This window comes from Platalea leucorodia, assembly GCF_965183815.1.
Source record: "Platalea leucorodia genome assembly, chromosome: 13".
NCBI classification, from domain to species: domain Eukaryota; kingdom Metazoa; phylum Chordata; class Aves; order Pelecaniformes; family Threskiornithidae; genus Platalea; species Platalea leucorodia.
In genome coordinates, this window is record NC_138835.1 from 9,939,531 (window position 1) to 9,955,779 (window position 16,249).

At 45.6% G+C, this 16,249-nt stretch overlaps 1 protein-coding gene across 1 annotated transcript in view; it reads left to right on the forward strand.

Moving 5' to 3' along the window:
• Nucleotides 1-500: 500 nt before the first annotated feature.
• KCNB1 (potassium voltage-gated channel subfamily B member 1) overlaps nucleotides 501-16,249 on the forward strand; it is a gene marked incomplete at both ends in the record, with an annotated part of 125,881 nt that continues 110,132 nt past the window's right edge. Inside the window, one exon of the mRNA XM_082325595.1 lies at nucleotides 501-1,067. Within this exon, the coding sequence (XP_082181721.1) occupies nucleotides 501-1,067 (567 nt within the window). The remainder of the gene's footprint in view (nucleotides 1,068-16,249) is intronic.

Here is a 16,249-nt window from a genome sequence, read left to right on the forward strand (position 1 = left end):
CTCGGGGGAGCCCCTATCAGTCAGCACCTCCCAGCCCGTTGCTAGCAGAACCTCCGGGGGCCGTGCCCACCCTCCACAGCTCGCCGGGACGGGGGGTGTGCAAGCCACCCTCCGGGAGGGGAGAAGCGGCGAGGCGGGGGGGGGGGGGGCACCCGGCCACCGCCCGGGGGAGCTCGGCGGCAGCGCCCGGGCCGACACGTGGTTGAGGGCGGCCTTCAGCACCGCGGGCGCGGACAGCGCCCTCCCGCCCGCCGGGGCGCGGTTCAGCACCGCCGGGGCGGACAGCGCCGCCGCCGCCCCCAGCAGATTAGCGCGGCCCGGCGCTCCCCGCGCCCGCATAAGGCGGCGGCGGCGGGCGCGGAGGTCGGCGGGCGGGGACCCATGGTTGGCCTCTCTTGCAGCTCCGGGGCATGGAGGGGAAGGAGAGGTGAGGAGAGCCGGCCCCCGCGCGCCCTGCCCCACGCCGCACCTTGGAGCGTCCAGCCTGAGGGGGACCAGCGATGCCTCTGGGGATGAATAAGCATGGATCTCGCTCTACTACCTCTTTGCCTCCGGACCCCACGGAGATCGTCAGGAGCAAGGCCTGCTCCCGAAGGGTCAAGCTCAACGTGGGGGGGCTGGCCCACGAGGTTCTCTGGCGGACCTTGGACAGGTTGCCGCGGACCAGGCTGGGTAAGCTCAGAGACTGCAACACACACGACTCCCTCATGGAGATCTGTGATGACTACAACCTGGAGGAGAACGAGTACTTCTTCGACAGGCATCCCGGGGCATTCACCTCAATCTTGAACTTCTACCGTACTGGCAAGCTGCACATGATGGAGGAGATGTGCGCCTTGTCCTTCAGCCAGGAGCTGGACTACTGGGGGGTGGATGAAATCTACCTGGAGTCCTGCTGCCAGGCCCGCTACCACCAGAAGAAGGAGCAGATGAACGAGGAGCTGAAGAGAGAAGCTGAGACACTGAGGGAAAGGGAAGGGGAGGAATTTGATAACACTTGCTGTGCTGACAAAAGGAAAAAGCTCTGGGACCTCCTGGAGAAGCCCAACTCCTCCGTAGCGGCCAAGGTAAGACCTCCGCTTTTCTTCTCAAGTCTTGTCTGTATTGCCTCATGACTGTGGTGATGCTTACATGAGGTATTGCCCTGCTAGCCTTGCTTTAGCATCTGGGCACTTGTGGCTGGCTGGATGCTATGAGTGAAGGGGAGAAAGACCTCCCAGATGCAAACAAGGTTCAACGTATCTTTTTTGGGTAGTTTGGAAGGAATCTGGTTTGAGCTTCCCTGGGGCAGTCTAAGCTGCTCAGTGTGGGAGCAGCTCCACTGACCCCTGGGTCAGCATACGCTGATTGCTGCGGCTGAAGGTTATAGACTTGTTATCCAGTGGCCTGTCTTGGTGCATTTCATAACAGAGATTTCTTTGGGCCTAAAACATGCATGTGTCCTACTGCTTAACCAAACTGGCTTTTCAGAAGAGGAAATCTACTTGAACTCTTAGACCCAGGTCCAGTCAAGAAATAATGCCTTCCCTTCTAGGGCTTGATTTTAAAATTCTGTGGTGAAATACAGTTATTTGTATCATGCACTCCTAGGCTGCGGGTCCGCTAAAGCTAGCATTTGTATTTCATCCTTTACCTGATTCCAGCCTATTTTAAGTCTCCCTGTGCAATACTGCTGCAGCACTGTCTCTGTCAATAGTTGAAGTGCTGCTTAGTCTGAAGTTGGTGCCAGTGCAACAGATCTGTTTGAAGGCGTTTGGAAGATAAGATCCATGTTAGGAGAAACCAATGTCAGAGTTGGCTCTGATAATTTAGCTGTCTCATGTTAGTCACATATTCTTTAGTGAGGAAAATCTCTGTGAATACAATGATTCAGTAACCATGGGGACAAAAGTGAAGGGGGAGAGGTTGAACACTGTGGGATGAATAACTGAAAAGCATGAGAGACTGAGCAGCAGGGACCAAAACTTGAATTGTCTATGTACCGGCATCCTCACAGTATGGCAAAGAAGTAGAAAGAGGCCTCAGCTACCTCTTTAATGTTGTCTCCCTGTTGTACGTACATTTGCAACTGCAGACCTTAGCTCCATCCCATAGGAAGACTGGCTTTGGGCTATTTATGAAAACAGATGACTTCTTTCCCTCTCTTTTATTGAAATGTTGCACCTCATGAACCAAGAGCATGTACAAAAGTTTGGGGAAGGGATTTTATGAGGTGTGGAGCTAAATGGCTCATTCTGGCAGGGGAAGGGAGAGGCATGGTCGGCTGCTGAACCGATTACCATTTTTTTAATGACAAACGGAGCCCCAGAATGTCTTTTTCTCTCCAATGGCACAGATGACACTGTGCTGAATGCATTAATCATTTATAAGGCTCCTTTGGCACAGTCCTGGAATCCTGAAACACAGGCCTCGGGCTTTGCTGTCTGTGGCACTGACTCAAAATCCATTAGAGACTGTTGATGCTCATGATTTATTGTATATGAGCAGGGATCATTCTTGCCAAATAAGTGTCTTTTGTGATTTATAAATGAAATACACTCTAGCTTCATTTTCTGAGAAAATTCTCGGAGTAAGTGCATTCGGCATTGCAGGCTCTGGATTAATTGAGAGTGAATGGTAATGCATTATTATCCTTCCCATTTAAAGCTACCATTCTGTTACTTCATTACTGTAATGAAAATGGTGCTGTGTGTTCTCAGACCTCAAATATTCCAGCAGTTCCCAAACGCAGATTACCACTCACTTCAAGCGTAGCAAGGAAAACGAGCATGATGAACAATTAGCTTACCAGGCAGGGACAGAACTGCTGCTAAGCCTATTCTTTATCCGATTTTCTCCCTGCTGGTGGATAGCTTTTCTCTCATGCCAGAGTATGCCCTTTGCTTTGATCACCTTCATGAGAATTCATTCCACATATTGAATAGGCTGGACCTAGTCTTCAACTGCTGATGGAAGGATGTGGGGAGAGGGACTTGGCAGCCTGACCCGTTATCTGACCTAACCAGCTGTGCCCAGGCTCTGTTTCAGGCTGCATTTTCTAAATCTGAGCCTCTGCCTGATAGCTCCTGGCCAGCTTTCCTCAGCCGTCTGCTCAGCGGAGCACTTTCGCTGAGGCCACGGGCCTCCAGGAACTTCTGTCACCTTTCCTAAAGCCAGACTCCATCTGCTTTGCCAGGTCTGGGAGCTCAAACTGTTCCTATAGAGAGGGAACAAAGTAAACTGTTCTGAGGTTTAATGACTGTCACTGAACGACCTAAAATCTCTGTTGGGAAAATCCATACTACTCTCGCTTATTCTTTTTCTTCAGACTTGTGCCGCTCAGTGCAAAGGCTTTTCCATTCAAGTGTAACAAATACAGGCTCCCTTCATGTTCTCTTTAAGAAGTCTAGAAAATGGCTACAAATGCAGGTTTTCCCCCAAACGCAACAGAATCCCTCTGTAAGCTGTGCCCTGTTGTCTAGCTCCCGCTCCAGCGAGGTGGGCTTTCTTGCTGGCTGTCAGTATTGTTTGTATTTTAACATTTTCTGCAGACCACCTGACCTGACTCCTCCATAACAGCTTGCTGCAGAACTTCTCATGGTTATACTGGGACCCGTTAAATCCTGAGAGCGAGTTGTTTTTTTATTTGTGTTTGGTTTGGGGGTTTTTGTCTTTTTTTTAAAAGGAATTGTATATGATGTACCTCAGGGTGGAAAACAGCATTCAAATAAGAGAATAAGAATCCCCCAGACCTTAATTTTTGTTGCTCTTTTATCATTGAGGATTTACCCATATCTTCTGACTTATCTGTCTGGCTTTTAAACTAACCACCTCATGGCAAGCAGTGTCTTATTTATGTGCGACGCTTCACCCTGTACGTGACTGGAAAGAACACTCCGTTAGATTTTACAATACCCACTCTTTGAGAGCCTCCAGATTTCAATGATGAGGCATCAGCCAGTTGTTGAAACCCCAGGCTCGCTGCCTTGTTACCCCCCAGAGGGGTGGTTGCTCCTTTCCTATGATGCCCCAGTCCCTCGCAGCTGTAACCAGAGCGGCACTGTCCTTGTGCCAGGTGCCGTAGAGCCATGGGGCAGCACTCCAGCCCTTCCCCAGGGTCAGACCATGCAACGGGCACCCAAACTATTTCACCCACCGGTCCATTTAACTTGGAGGCACTTGCTGTGCTCTCCTGCGCTCACTTTGCCCAGTGGGGAAAACCCCTATGCACAAAATTGAGCACGAAGGAACTCTTCCTCTACCAAATAAAAAAAATATTTAACAGGCAGTTATTTAATAAAACTCTTCATTTCTCTCTAGCCTTACAAGATATTTTAAAGGATCAGTTTCTCCTGCTTCCCATGGCTTTATTTGCCTGTATATCCCTGAGAAATACTCACTGCAGTCTTTGTGGATGCTTCCTCCTCTTCCTGCCATCACTGTTTTTGCATGTTCCTGCTTATTTTTGTCATTCTCCCAGTCTCCCTTAATAGTTTGGTGGTTGATTTTTTTTGTTTTTTAAATAGTATTCTTCCTGTACTTTGGTGTACTCACAACATTCATTTTTAACCATAGAGGTCTCTGGTGCTCGCTTCTGTCTGGATTTACCCTAGATGAAGATGAGGTGCAGATATTTTCTGGAGTAGCTATTACATTTTATTGTATGGTAGTTTTCCTTTCCTCAGGAAAGAAAAGCAGCTCTTCAGAAGCCAAGCAGAACTGCTTCTTTTTCTTGGGACTTAGTGTCCGTGTCAGGGCAGTAGTGGCTAGCAGTTCTCCAGCACTCTGCTTTGGGCTTTTAATCTTAATTACTCTTTCCCTGGCCAAGGCTAAGCCTGGGCAGCTGGTTTCTGTCACCCGCATCCCAGCTAGCAGCCCTGGGCTTCCCAAAGCAGAAGTCCCTTCTGTAGCTGTTGTTTTTTACTAACCAAGCTAGTTGGGATCTGTGGGTGTCTCACCTGCTTGGTGAGACATTCGTGCCGCTTGGGAGAGCCAGCCTAGCTGTAGTTCCACCTTCATGGCATCCTGAAAATTAACAGACTGCAGTTGTTCCATGCTTTCCAGTGTAAACAAATAACAAATTAGACCAACTCAACATCTTAATTAACTTATATGGTCTTGGAAATCCTCTGATCACCTGGACCTTTCCAGTAACTCTGCAAGAACATTATCCTTTTTGCCTCTTAGGAGGAAAAGAAATCCTTTCTTCTTTTAATCCTTACAAATTATTTCCCTGATCAATATTTGAGCAATTAGTGTTGAAGGGGGGGGGGGGGGGGGGGGGGGGAGGAAGTCTGCTTGTCTTACAGACTCCTCTGCGTGTGCTGGTTTCATCTATTTTTCTCTTGCTGTCCTGAAGGCTGAGAAAAACATGATGACATCACCCATTTTGCAAAAAGCTTCTCTGCATATCTGCATGTCAAGTAGGATGTGCACTTCCTCTCCTCCTCGCTGCCTCCACTTCCCACTTGTCCCTGTCCTGTTGGGAGCTCAGCTGCAGCAATCCCTCCGTTCTGACAGGCTCTTTCTCATCCTTTCCCCTGTTCCTACTATGTCTTTGCCAGTGCAATAATATCACGTTTATCCTTGAAAACATGCAACTCCAATTCAATAATCTTATTATGCATGCCTTTACATTTGTTGAACAGCTTTTCTCGAGCTGCCCACTGCTCTCTGGTGCTAATCTCTGGATGCATTGCTTAGGGATTGGCGAGGTTGCTCTGTAAGCTCTTTTCTTATTATTGTTGATAGTAGTGACAAAATAAGAATGATAAAGCCTCTTGGAGATGCATTCGCTACATCTAGAGCGTTCTTCCCCCACATGGGTTTTCTATTCCTGGCCCTCCCTTATGGCATGCAGTTTTCATTCATCTCTAAACCTGCCTGAATTTAGCATTCAGCAGAGGAAACCCCTCTCCCTAATTGCAGGGGTCACATCTTAGCCATGTCTTGTCTGTCTCTGAGGCTCCCACCACAGGGCAGATGTTGACTTTGTCTGTTAAAGCCAGATTGCCCATATTTTGTCTGCATCTGTGACTTTCATTTTTCTGATGCAGCTACTGCCTTGGCTTTTCTGCTATATATAGGACACTCTTTCCCTTCATCCAAAGTAAACTCCTGCCTTTGGAGATCCTCAAAAGCAGAGCCTCATTCCAAAGCCTTTCCCCTGGGTTCAGGGATTTACCACTTTGGTCTATAGCTTATCACTGGGTTTCTAGCACAGCACTGTCTTGTGGGCACACAAACAATTGCTGTTCCGTATCAATCTCTTTTCATCCTGCAGCTCCTTTCTGGGTGCTTGTCTTTCTAGTGAACTTCTTAAATCTTTTGTCTGGGGAGCCCTAATTTCTACATTCTGTTCCCTGCAATGTGTCCTCTGCTTCTGTCTCACCCATGACCTTCCCACAACATATTGCTGTGCTGCCAGTTCCCAGAACTCCTCTGCATTACAGCTCCCCTAAATTCCCAGTTTGGGGAAAAAAACCCTAGCAATATTGTCAGCCTGGTAATTATGTCCTGTGATTCTTTCCTGGCTCTAAAGAATCTTGCTGGGAGTCCCTGTAGCATAGGAGAAACCCTGGCCATGACATCGGCTTGTTAAGTCTCCCACATCCCTAATGCAACATCACATGTTATTTATTTCCCGCATGGTGGGTATCTGCCGACAACAAGCTTGTTCCAAGCTCTGCAGGTGGGATCCTCACCCTCCAAAGGTGATCCTTTCTCCAGACCTGTTACTGCAGCCCCGAGCACCCCTTGGATTCAGGCAGGTGCCTGCCTGGCAGCTCCTGCCTGAAAACAGTTTGGGTTCAGCAGTTTACAATCCGAGCCTGCAGGTTTGCAATCTCTAAAGGATTTTATAAAAGCAAAGTTAAAATTGTTACACCTAGTGGTTCTTTTGATGTACTTCCCATACAGTCCATGAAGTGTAGTGTGCATGCAGGCATAACCCTGGATTTCTAACTTATCTAACTTTCTACTAGGAAAGCCTGGAGCAAGTCTGGGGTCCTCCCTGAGCCTAAGCATCCACATCTGTGTGAGACTGCCTGCCTGCCTCGGGAGGGAAGCGACAAGCTTATGTGCTTGGGCTGAATTCCTTAGAGGACGTGTGCTATAGAAGTATAGTCAATGCTGTTTTTAAAGCACCAGCTCTCATTTGTACCTTTGAAACAACCCTCTGAGAAATTAATTCCCCTCGCTGCTCGACGTTCTCCCATCCTGCTCAGCCTGCAAGCAGACATGGTTTAAGGTGCCAACATCACCAGTCAAAAATGTAGGAAATCTTGCAAGAATGGAAAATCCCTGTTTTTGTTCAGCTGTAACTGCAGATGTTTAGTAATAACAGGATTCAGAAGAAGAGTTCTGGGCCTGATCCACCCAGGAAATGCCGCTGTGGTGTGATGCACCCAAAGTGCGGGTGCAGCTTCGGCTCGTACCTGTGCAAAGCCCTTGCACGTGCTGCCGAGTCAAGCAGGCCGTGCCTGATGGGTGTGTGCTGACTGCAGCAGTGTTCAGAGCTGGCTAGGCAGAGGCACTCCAGAGCTGTGTAGAAAAATAAATTCTTTTCATTTTTTAAAACACTTTCTTCATTTAACTCTTCTTACACAGTAGGATAAATATCCTTGCTGTCACGTTCCTACTTTTGCCTGTTTCTCTTGATCCTGAAGCTCACAATTTCCTTCTGATTTCTCTCGACGTAAATGCCCCCATGGAGAAGAATGATCCAATGTTACTTTTACAACATGAGCGTTGCTATTTGTCATTGCTAATGGCAAAATATTTATGTCAAAGAAAGTTCACAGCTGATCACTTAGTTCTTATAATAAACACAGTCAATATGATTTACTCCATGGAGATATCTGGCAGCAACAGAAAAGGCACAGTGGGGCCAGTGAATGTGAGCAAGACCTTAATATTCGCCTTCTCTGAAGAAGCTATACAGAGAAGCTATACGTTGTCACTGCTTCTACTGCGTTAAGGCAGACAAGGATCAGACCCTTACTGTTATGAGAGCTGCCCCGTTTGTTTCCTAGATCTAGAGGCTCAGCTCCATCATGGGCTGGGTTGGCTTCCCATGTGTTGCACTAGGACTGGGAGCACTGGCGCTGCAGTACGGCGATAGCTGAGCTCAGGTTTGGAGGTCACTGTCCTTATGGGTAGGAAGGGGCAACCCTTCTTCAAGGGCTGAGTGAGTAAATCAGCTCTGTGTTGCTCAGTGCCATGGACCTTGGAGATGGCAACAGCTCAGGGATCCCTGCCCCACACCCCATTGCTTAACTGTCATACCTGAGCTGCTTTAGCTTTGGCACCCTTTATCCTTAGGAAGACCTTGCCCTAAGTTTAGTCCCTGGGGCAACAGCCACACATTCACCTCCTGGCTTTCTCAATTACGTGGTACAGCAAAAGTAAACCGTGTAGTAAGCTTGCCCCCTGAGTTTGGCTGGTCTCTGGTTTCTCCCTGCTGTCCTAGCTTTTCTTGGCCTCGCTTGTCTCCTTTACAATCTGGCACTAGCTGAACATGTATACCAGCAGGACTCGGTGAGGTCTCTTTCTGATTTTTAATGAAAAAAATCTACTTATTATTCTAGAGCAAGTCTGGAAGAGTGCTGAGCAAGCAGCATGCCTTTGTACCTGCTATAGTCCCTCCCCAAATGCTAGCATTGAAATATCCCAAGCACATTTATTTTCTAGGTCCCCCAATAACACCAGCAGCCCCAACCCTGCTTCTGTGGAGGGTAAAACTCCCATGGGATGTAATGGGAACGGATGAGTATTATAATGTCTGTACTCATCAAGCAAAGCTCTCAAAGTGCTTTGAAAAGATGGATTACTTAAGGCCAGGACAAACCTGTGATATATGTATTATCCCTATCTTAAAGTGAAGAGGTGATCATTGCCCAAGGTCAGTGAGGAAGGCCAGGGCAGAGCTGGGGCGGGACCCTGGCTTCCCCCTGTCCCATGTCACCAGTATGTTTTCATAGTATAGGTGAGCTTCCAGCAGCCCTTGCCCCCTGCCTACAGTGCGATATTGGAGATGGAAAGATGCTGGCAGCCCTCTGACAATTTATCCAAGGGGATGGAGTGAGAAATCAACCCCCCCTCTGTTTCAGCACAGGTATTTCTATTTATATGAGGCCACCCTGGAAAACTTTGTCATGTTTGAGGAATGAGTGGTTACAGAAAAATGGGAAGGTTTTGTCTGGTAGATCAAAAAGCACAAGGTCTGTACTGGGGCGTTTTCAGCACTCTCTGATGCAATGCTGACTGTAGGGAGGGGATGCTGTTAAACTGTATTGAATAGCAGGAGAGTAAGTATGTCAGACTATATATATATTTGTATTATTAAACAATACAATAAATCATAATGCATATCCAATACAATACATATTGATATGTATGCACACATACTATATTAAAATTGCCCCTCCACGTGGGACTTCCTTTGTACCAAAATTAACTTGTATGTGGAAGGTATTTATTTTCAATTAAGAACTAATCCTAGCAAAAAGCTTCTCTTTGAGCACAGCAAACATAATGAATGACTTGAACATTACTCAACAGGGGTAGTATCTCCTCAGAAAAAACAATTGCTTCCTTTGATAGTAACAGTATCTGTGTGAACATGAGGATCAGAGCGTGGGCTTTTTAGTGGTTTGGGAGCTCCCTTCAGCCTGGCCTCAACAGTGTGTTGACAATTTTAGGAGCGTTCCCCCTTTCCCATTCACAAGTCTCTCCCAGACCTGTCGTGATTCCTGTGAGTGATTTTGCTGAAGTTTGCAGCTATTCTCATCCAACGATGTGGACCGTTGGTCCAATGGCTGTGGATGCTTCATGACTCTTCACCTGAGGTGCTGGCGCTGCAGCATGGGGAAGGTGACCTTAACTCAGCACTCTGCTCCTTGGTTGTGTGTCTGAAACCTGGGTTTGGACAAGAGAAATCAATAACAAAGCAAAAACCAAAGTACTTGTTGGTAGCTGAATCTCGTATTGACAAATCTCATGTGAGAAACAACATCCATCAGGTATCCATATAATCTGATAAAAAACTTTTGTCCTTAGCAAAAGCTGGGTGAACAGTCAAAACAAATGGAAGGAACAGTTTATTTTAAAGTTCACTTTTTCTGCAGTACATAATCAGTTCCAGTTATTATGAGTTCAACTTATTCAATGCTGTTTGGACTAGGATTCATGCAGAGTCTCTAGCCAAAAGCACAGATTAGTTTTGTTTTATTTTATTTAAGTCCATTTGCTCGTGCTCATTTTTGAACAAAATGGAGCTGTAAATCTCATTTGCAGTACATAAACAGCATAACCACCAGAAATTCTCTCTGATTGGTACTGATGGACAAAATGTTTCTACAACATGATTATACTTACCAAATTCTATTTTAGACTTAGGATTCCTCCTGGGTATCTCTTAAAAAATACTCATTTTGCTAAAAGAATACATTAAAGATGTGAGCAAAGAAGTCTGTCTCAGTCTCACTACTTAAAATCTTTTGTAGAGGGCAGGAACTCTAGTAAGCACACTTTCCATGACACAAGAAATCCCTTCCACATGCCAGGTATGCTTTGTTTGGCTGGTTTCAGTGGTATCTGATGGTAGTGTAAACTGGGAATGGAAACATGTTGTGGCACAAAGCACCAGGAGCAGCTCCTTGGTTCTGTGAGGACCCTTTTATATGACTGTGTCCAGTCTTTTTTTTTATTTTTTTGCAGCGATTCAGCATCTGCCAGTCCCTAGCTTTTTCTGCCCTGGCATCTGAGTGCGTTGTAATGTGCTTGTCCTCCCAGCTGTCTCGTGAAGGAGAGCAGCGCGATTATCCCGGTTTACTTGGAGAGGGTACAGAGGGACTAACTGGCTTCTCAGGGTCTGTGGTGGAGCAAGGAAGGGAGTCGTAATCCACCCCTAATCCCTGGACCACTTTTTTCTCTGGTGCAACTGGATTCCAGCTGTAAGCATTCAAGAGGCAGCTGTAATACATTAGAGTTTAATGCTTCCATGAAACTGCCTAGGAATCCATCTCGGATTGGGTTTCTTCATGTTTCTGGGAATCTCGTTTGTATCTGGCACATTCTCAGCTCTAAAAAACTTCATTCACACGGCCGTAATTTTTCTCTTTGTTTCAAAATGTCCATCTATTGCTCTGCACACTTAATTTCTTTTGCATCGTATGCTTTTATCAACTGTAGTGATCACACATTAAACAAACTCTCTTTACTTCTCATAATTGGTGCATTTGACCGCTTCCACTACTAGTAATTACTGTAACATCCTTTACTTCTCCATATCTGGCTGTTCTCAAGAACTATGGATTCATCAAGTGTCTGGATAGAAAAGGAGTGTAACTCACTTTCTAAGGCAATGTTTGCTGTCTGCTATCAGAAGAACCCAGCCTCTGTAGTGGAATAAAGAGCTTTCACTCCTTGTTTGCTTATTTGTGAATTTTTGGTAAATCTGTCCTTCATAGCATAAAAGTTAAATCTTTTCAGGAAAGAAAAGGAAAAAAAAAAAAGTGTTGTCTCCTCTTCTGTCAATGTGCCAGAAGTTTATTAATAATACATAATAATTATACATTGCATTTCCTAGCTCCTTTCATCTGAGGATCTTAAAGTGCTTCACAAACATTAATTAAGTGATCCTCATGACTGCCTGGTGCAGTGCCTATTATTATCAATCTACACTTAGATATGACAATGCAGAAGAAATAGTAAATAAGAAAATCTCCCAGATACAGGCAAAAGCAAACCTGGTCTAGAAAGGTAAAGCAAGCTGGAGTGGATATTATCATTTTGTAGCTGTATTTTGTGTGAGTGAATCCACCAGTCTGCCTGTCAATGTGTCGGAGCCGTTGTATCTGAAGTTGACTGGTGTTAGACACGGGCCAAAGACAGCAGTTAGGAGATTTTCCAGACCAACACACTATTATCTCTGCTGGCAAGAAGAGAGTTGCAACTGGCATCAGAACTCGTGTCCCTGGTTGAAAACAGCAGAGCTGGTGGCAGAGGGCTTTCTCTGAAGCAGCCTCAGCAATGGGATTTACTGATCCTTGCTCCAAGTGAGCCTTCCTTTGTTATCCTTTGCAGGAGGGGTCCCCGAGCTGCAGCCCATCAAGTGTCCCATGAAAGGTCTCTCTAAACCCTCAGCAGACCCAGTTGGTCACCAAGGCTGTCACAGCGATGGGGTCTCTTCCAGTGCCCGCACCAGATGGGTGCAAGGGACCCAAAGCTGTCAGCCCGCTGCAGCTGGTCCCACCAAGGGGTCACCATGCAGAGCGTGAGGACCGTCACACTCGAGCTTTTCATCTGACTGCTCCCCTGCAATCTTCCCTGCCACAGGGAGCCACTGCTGCTCCCAGGCTGAGTCTGCCTTTGCAGGGGAAGGAGCTTTTGCGGCGTTCCCAGCCAGTGTAGCTCTCGCCTTTCCATGCACAAAGCTTTAGAAGTCCTGCGCAGGGTGGACTGCAAAGCTCACCTTAGTTCTTTCCCCTCAGCCCTTGGACTAAGAGTTGCATGAGCATCTGTGTTTTATTATCTTGACTGGTGTCACTTAGGAATGGGTTTGTTCTCAGAAAGAATAGCTTTTGTTAGGATGGAACAGAGATGAAAAATAAATAAATACCAATGTTCTGGCAGCAAATACCCCCTCACTTTGCAGCTGTACCTCATGCTTATTGCCAGCGAGCTGAATTAAACTTAGGTTAGTCAACACGTGGTTATTCTTAGCCTCTAATCTTCCCCAGGTAAGAGTCTGATTGATCTCAGCAGGTTTTGCAGCATTTAGCTGAGAAAAGCCATGTCTTTTAAATGTGTTACCTGTTACTACGAGGAAGGCAGGCTCAGACAACAGCAGTTTTGGTTTTCAGTGTTAAGTACATGCCAGTTTTTGCAATGCATTAGATAGATAGATTATATCAGTGTTGGGAAGGACTATGAGGAGGTGGTGTGGATCCAATTTCTCAGGAGTGCTGAAGACCCTCTGGTGCCACGAGAGCTCTCAGATATGTCAACCTCTAGTTTTGCCTTTGGAGGAGATGCCAAATGGCATGACTGGCATTTACTTTTGGTTTATTTTGACAAAATTGTGGGCTTGTTAGCTGACTCCAGGTATATTGAGTCCTACTTATAGTTATTTTGATCCTTCAAAGTAAATTTGAAGCAGATGAGGTGTAGTGTGTGAAGTCTGATTAATTCCCACTGATCTGGAGCCTGCTAGCCCTGCCTTGACTGAAGCAGATCTTATCAAAGGGAGCTTTTCAGGAACAAGAACTTCACACATCCTTCATGCCACCCAAGGTACCAACAGACCCAGCACTTGCTCTGTCTGTTTTGACCCCTTCCTGACTCCAAGTTTCTGTATGTGGCTCAGCATGACAGGACAGGGCACTTTTGGGCTGTCCTAGTAAGGAGATATTTCCACCAAACACAAGATGTGCTGCATTCTAGATCATGTCAGGTATCACGGTTCGTTTTGCTAATTGACATGTTTGTGCTCTCTCTGTCTGTGTTTACACACAATGTTATTCTATAGGAGTAACTTTACACTTCCAGCAATCCCAGGGAATGGTCTCATTTAACACCTGCAGCCACAGCCAAAGCCAGCTTTAGCATATGCAATCTACCTACTGAAATATGAGACTTTCATCACGCTAGGCAAATGCATCGGATCCCACTAGAGTGATGTCTGGCCTCTTTCTTCTCTGCTGAACACTGGGGCAGGTATAATTCCATTATTTTTTGCATGTCCATTAAGCTAAAGAACAAATTTTCTAAAGCTTCTGGCTGTAAATGAATGGCCATGAATGAAACCCACTTGACTTAGTTATTTTTAAAGATGCTCTTAAGAGCTTTGTGTAAAGTGGCTGTGAAATACTTCTTAGTTTGCAGTATTTTCTGGAAAACTTGCTTCATGGTCCAGATAACTTGGGCATGGTGATGCCACTTCCAGGAGTTTCAGATGTAATTTACTTAATTCATAAACTCTTTGTAGGAAGTTCCATCTTTTTGTCTGGCGTTTATATAGCAGTAAGTGCAACGTTGTCCTGACTCACAGATCATGTATGCTACCCCAAAACAAGTCATAAATATGTTTTACAGAGTAAACAAAAACTGCTGTAGAAAGGTATGGGGTTTAGTTTCCATAATTACTAATCCCATAACCAAACTGGCCTGTTTCTTAAGGAGCAGTGGCAGAAGGATGGCATGCCTCTGGCTGCTCTTTAACTGTGGTGCTTGCCTCAACACCACTTGCTCACTTAAACTGGGATCCCAGTTTCCAGTAGGACTCCGGGCTGTGCAAAGGGATTAAACATGTTTGGTCTCACATAGAGGCAGTGATCTCCAAAACAGTGAGCGGAGCAGATATGGAGAGAAAGTTATTGCTTTGGCTGTCCCTGCTTAACTCACCTAAGCTGGTTGCATCACAGGTTTTGTTGCTATAAACTAATCCTAAAGCAACTGGGAAGAGTTCCCCTAGGCACTCTGTGCATGATTCAGTACATGAGTGCATTACTGATAGTTTCCACACAGGCGTAATCTGTAGCCTTGATTTGAGCAGACACTAGGCAGGCATGTGTGTGCAAAGGAAGGATGAACAGCCAGGCTGCACACACAGTTGCTGTGATTTAGCATGCAAATCAGGTCGTTGCAATACGCAAATGTATCTTGTGGTTTATACAAGCAATTACTTAATCTGTGTGTGGAAAAACAGGGTAATTGTGTGCAAATTAGACATATCATTGCATGGAGTGCAGTTGTGTGTCTAAATGGTCAGCAAATCAGATCCTTTCTATCAGTAATTAATGACTTCATATCTGAAGGAAAACTAAGTACTAAGTCTCTTCCTAATTTTATTCTTTTTTCTTTTCCACCAGGTCCTTAAACAGTTCAAATCTCTGCTGTCATTTCATCCCTTTTTCCCTACATTATCACCTACCTGCTGGAATATTTCTTTTCCTTAGCATTTCTGGGGGGGAATAAGTCGTAATGGTGGTAATAGGCTCCCTCTTCCTGCCCAGAGAATGCATCAGAAGTACATTGCAACCCCCTCTTTAAAAGCCTTTTGCTTTCAGTACAAGTCCTTCGCTGTTGACCTCCTTGCTGCAGTCTTTCCCAAAGTGTTTTTGGTGAGTCCAGTAAGTCGAAATTCAGCTCAATGTTCTTGATTTAGCCCCATGGTGTTGTACTGCTCTGGTGTGTCTTCCCTCCAGGCAAGTGGGATGAAATCCCAAACTGAGAGAGACACAACTGTCTGTTGGGCAGAGACGTGCCTGATATTGGCAGATCAGGGGTCATGGCTTTATGAGCTTTCTGCACAAACTCCAAAAGGTGATTTTTCTCTCTTGTGCCTCTGATCAACATCTGCAAAAGATGGAAAATCTCTCTTCACCTTTCCCATGCTTGTCTTGGTAGGACCTAACTCCTTTGGGGACCACTTTTTTGCCCTGTACTTGTACATCAGAGCCCTAATTCAAGGGGCAAAACAAACATAGTCTGTCTTTTTACTGCCCTGCTGGTACAGCATCATTTCTGCTTGTGTTCTTCAGAAGGAATACAGATAAAGCTTAGTTTGGCCAGCTGTCGCCTTTTTGATTTAGTATCATCTTAGGTATCAATAGCTAGTGATTAATCTTAAATGTCACCTCTTTTCCTTTCAGAGTGACTCCTTAAACTGTTGGGATGTTTCAATACATTTTAAGTAAAGCAATGATGCCCTGTGCCAAAGAGCAGAGAGCAAGTATGGCAAAGCTCCAGCCTTTGCACCTGTTCTGGTTTGCTTTTTGTGTGAAGTGCTGTATAATTGTCTTCTTCATTAGCAGCCTGCTGAATTCTGGTGTGTGAGGGATTAAAAGCTCTAATGAATATGGATTATTTCAAATATTTTCCTTTGGGACACAGTACAGAATGGAGATTTTTGGAGCTATGTGTTCGTATAGTAACAAGGAATGGAAGATGCCTTCCCCTGCCCTTTTTCAAAGTTATCTCTTAAGAGCGAGTATCAAAACAGACAGCTGATCCTCCTGCTCTGCCTAGGGCATACATGATGCTCAGATCCAGCTGACCCTCTGGCTGGATCTGGCTAGAGGCCAAATGCAAGCCTTGCTAAGAGTGGAAAACTTAAGCACATGCTTAACTTTCAGCATGTGAGTAGTCTCCTTGAAGTCAACAAGTCTTAAACATCTGCTCAACATTAAGCATGCAGCAAAGAGGGAGCAAGTTATGGTGCAATTAAAGGACCCATTTCACTGAGGAGGCCAGGAGCATGTGCTGG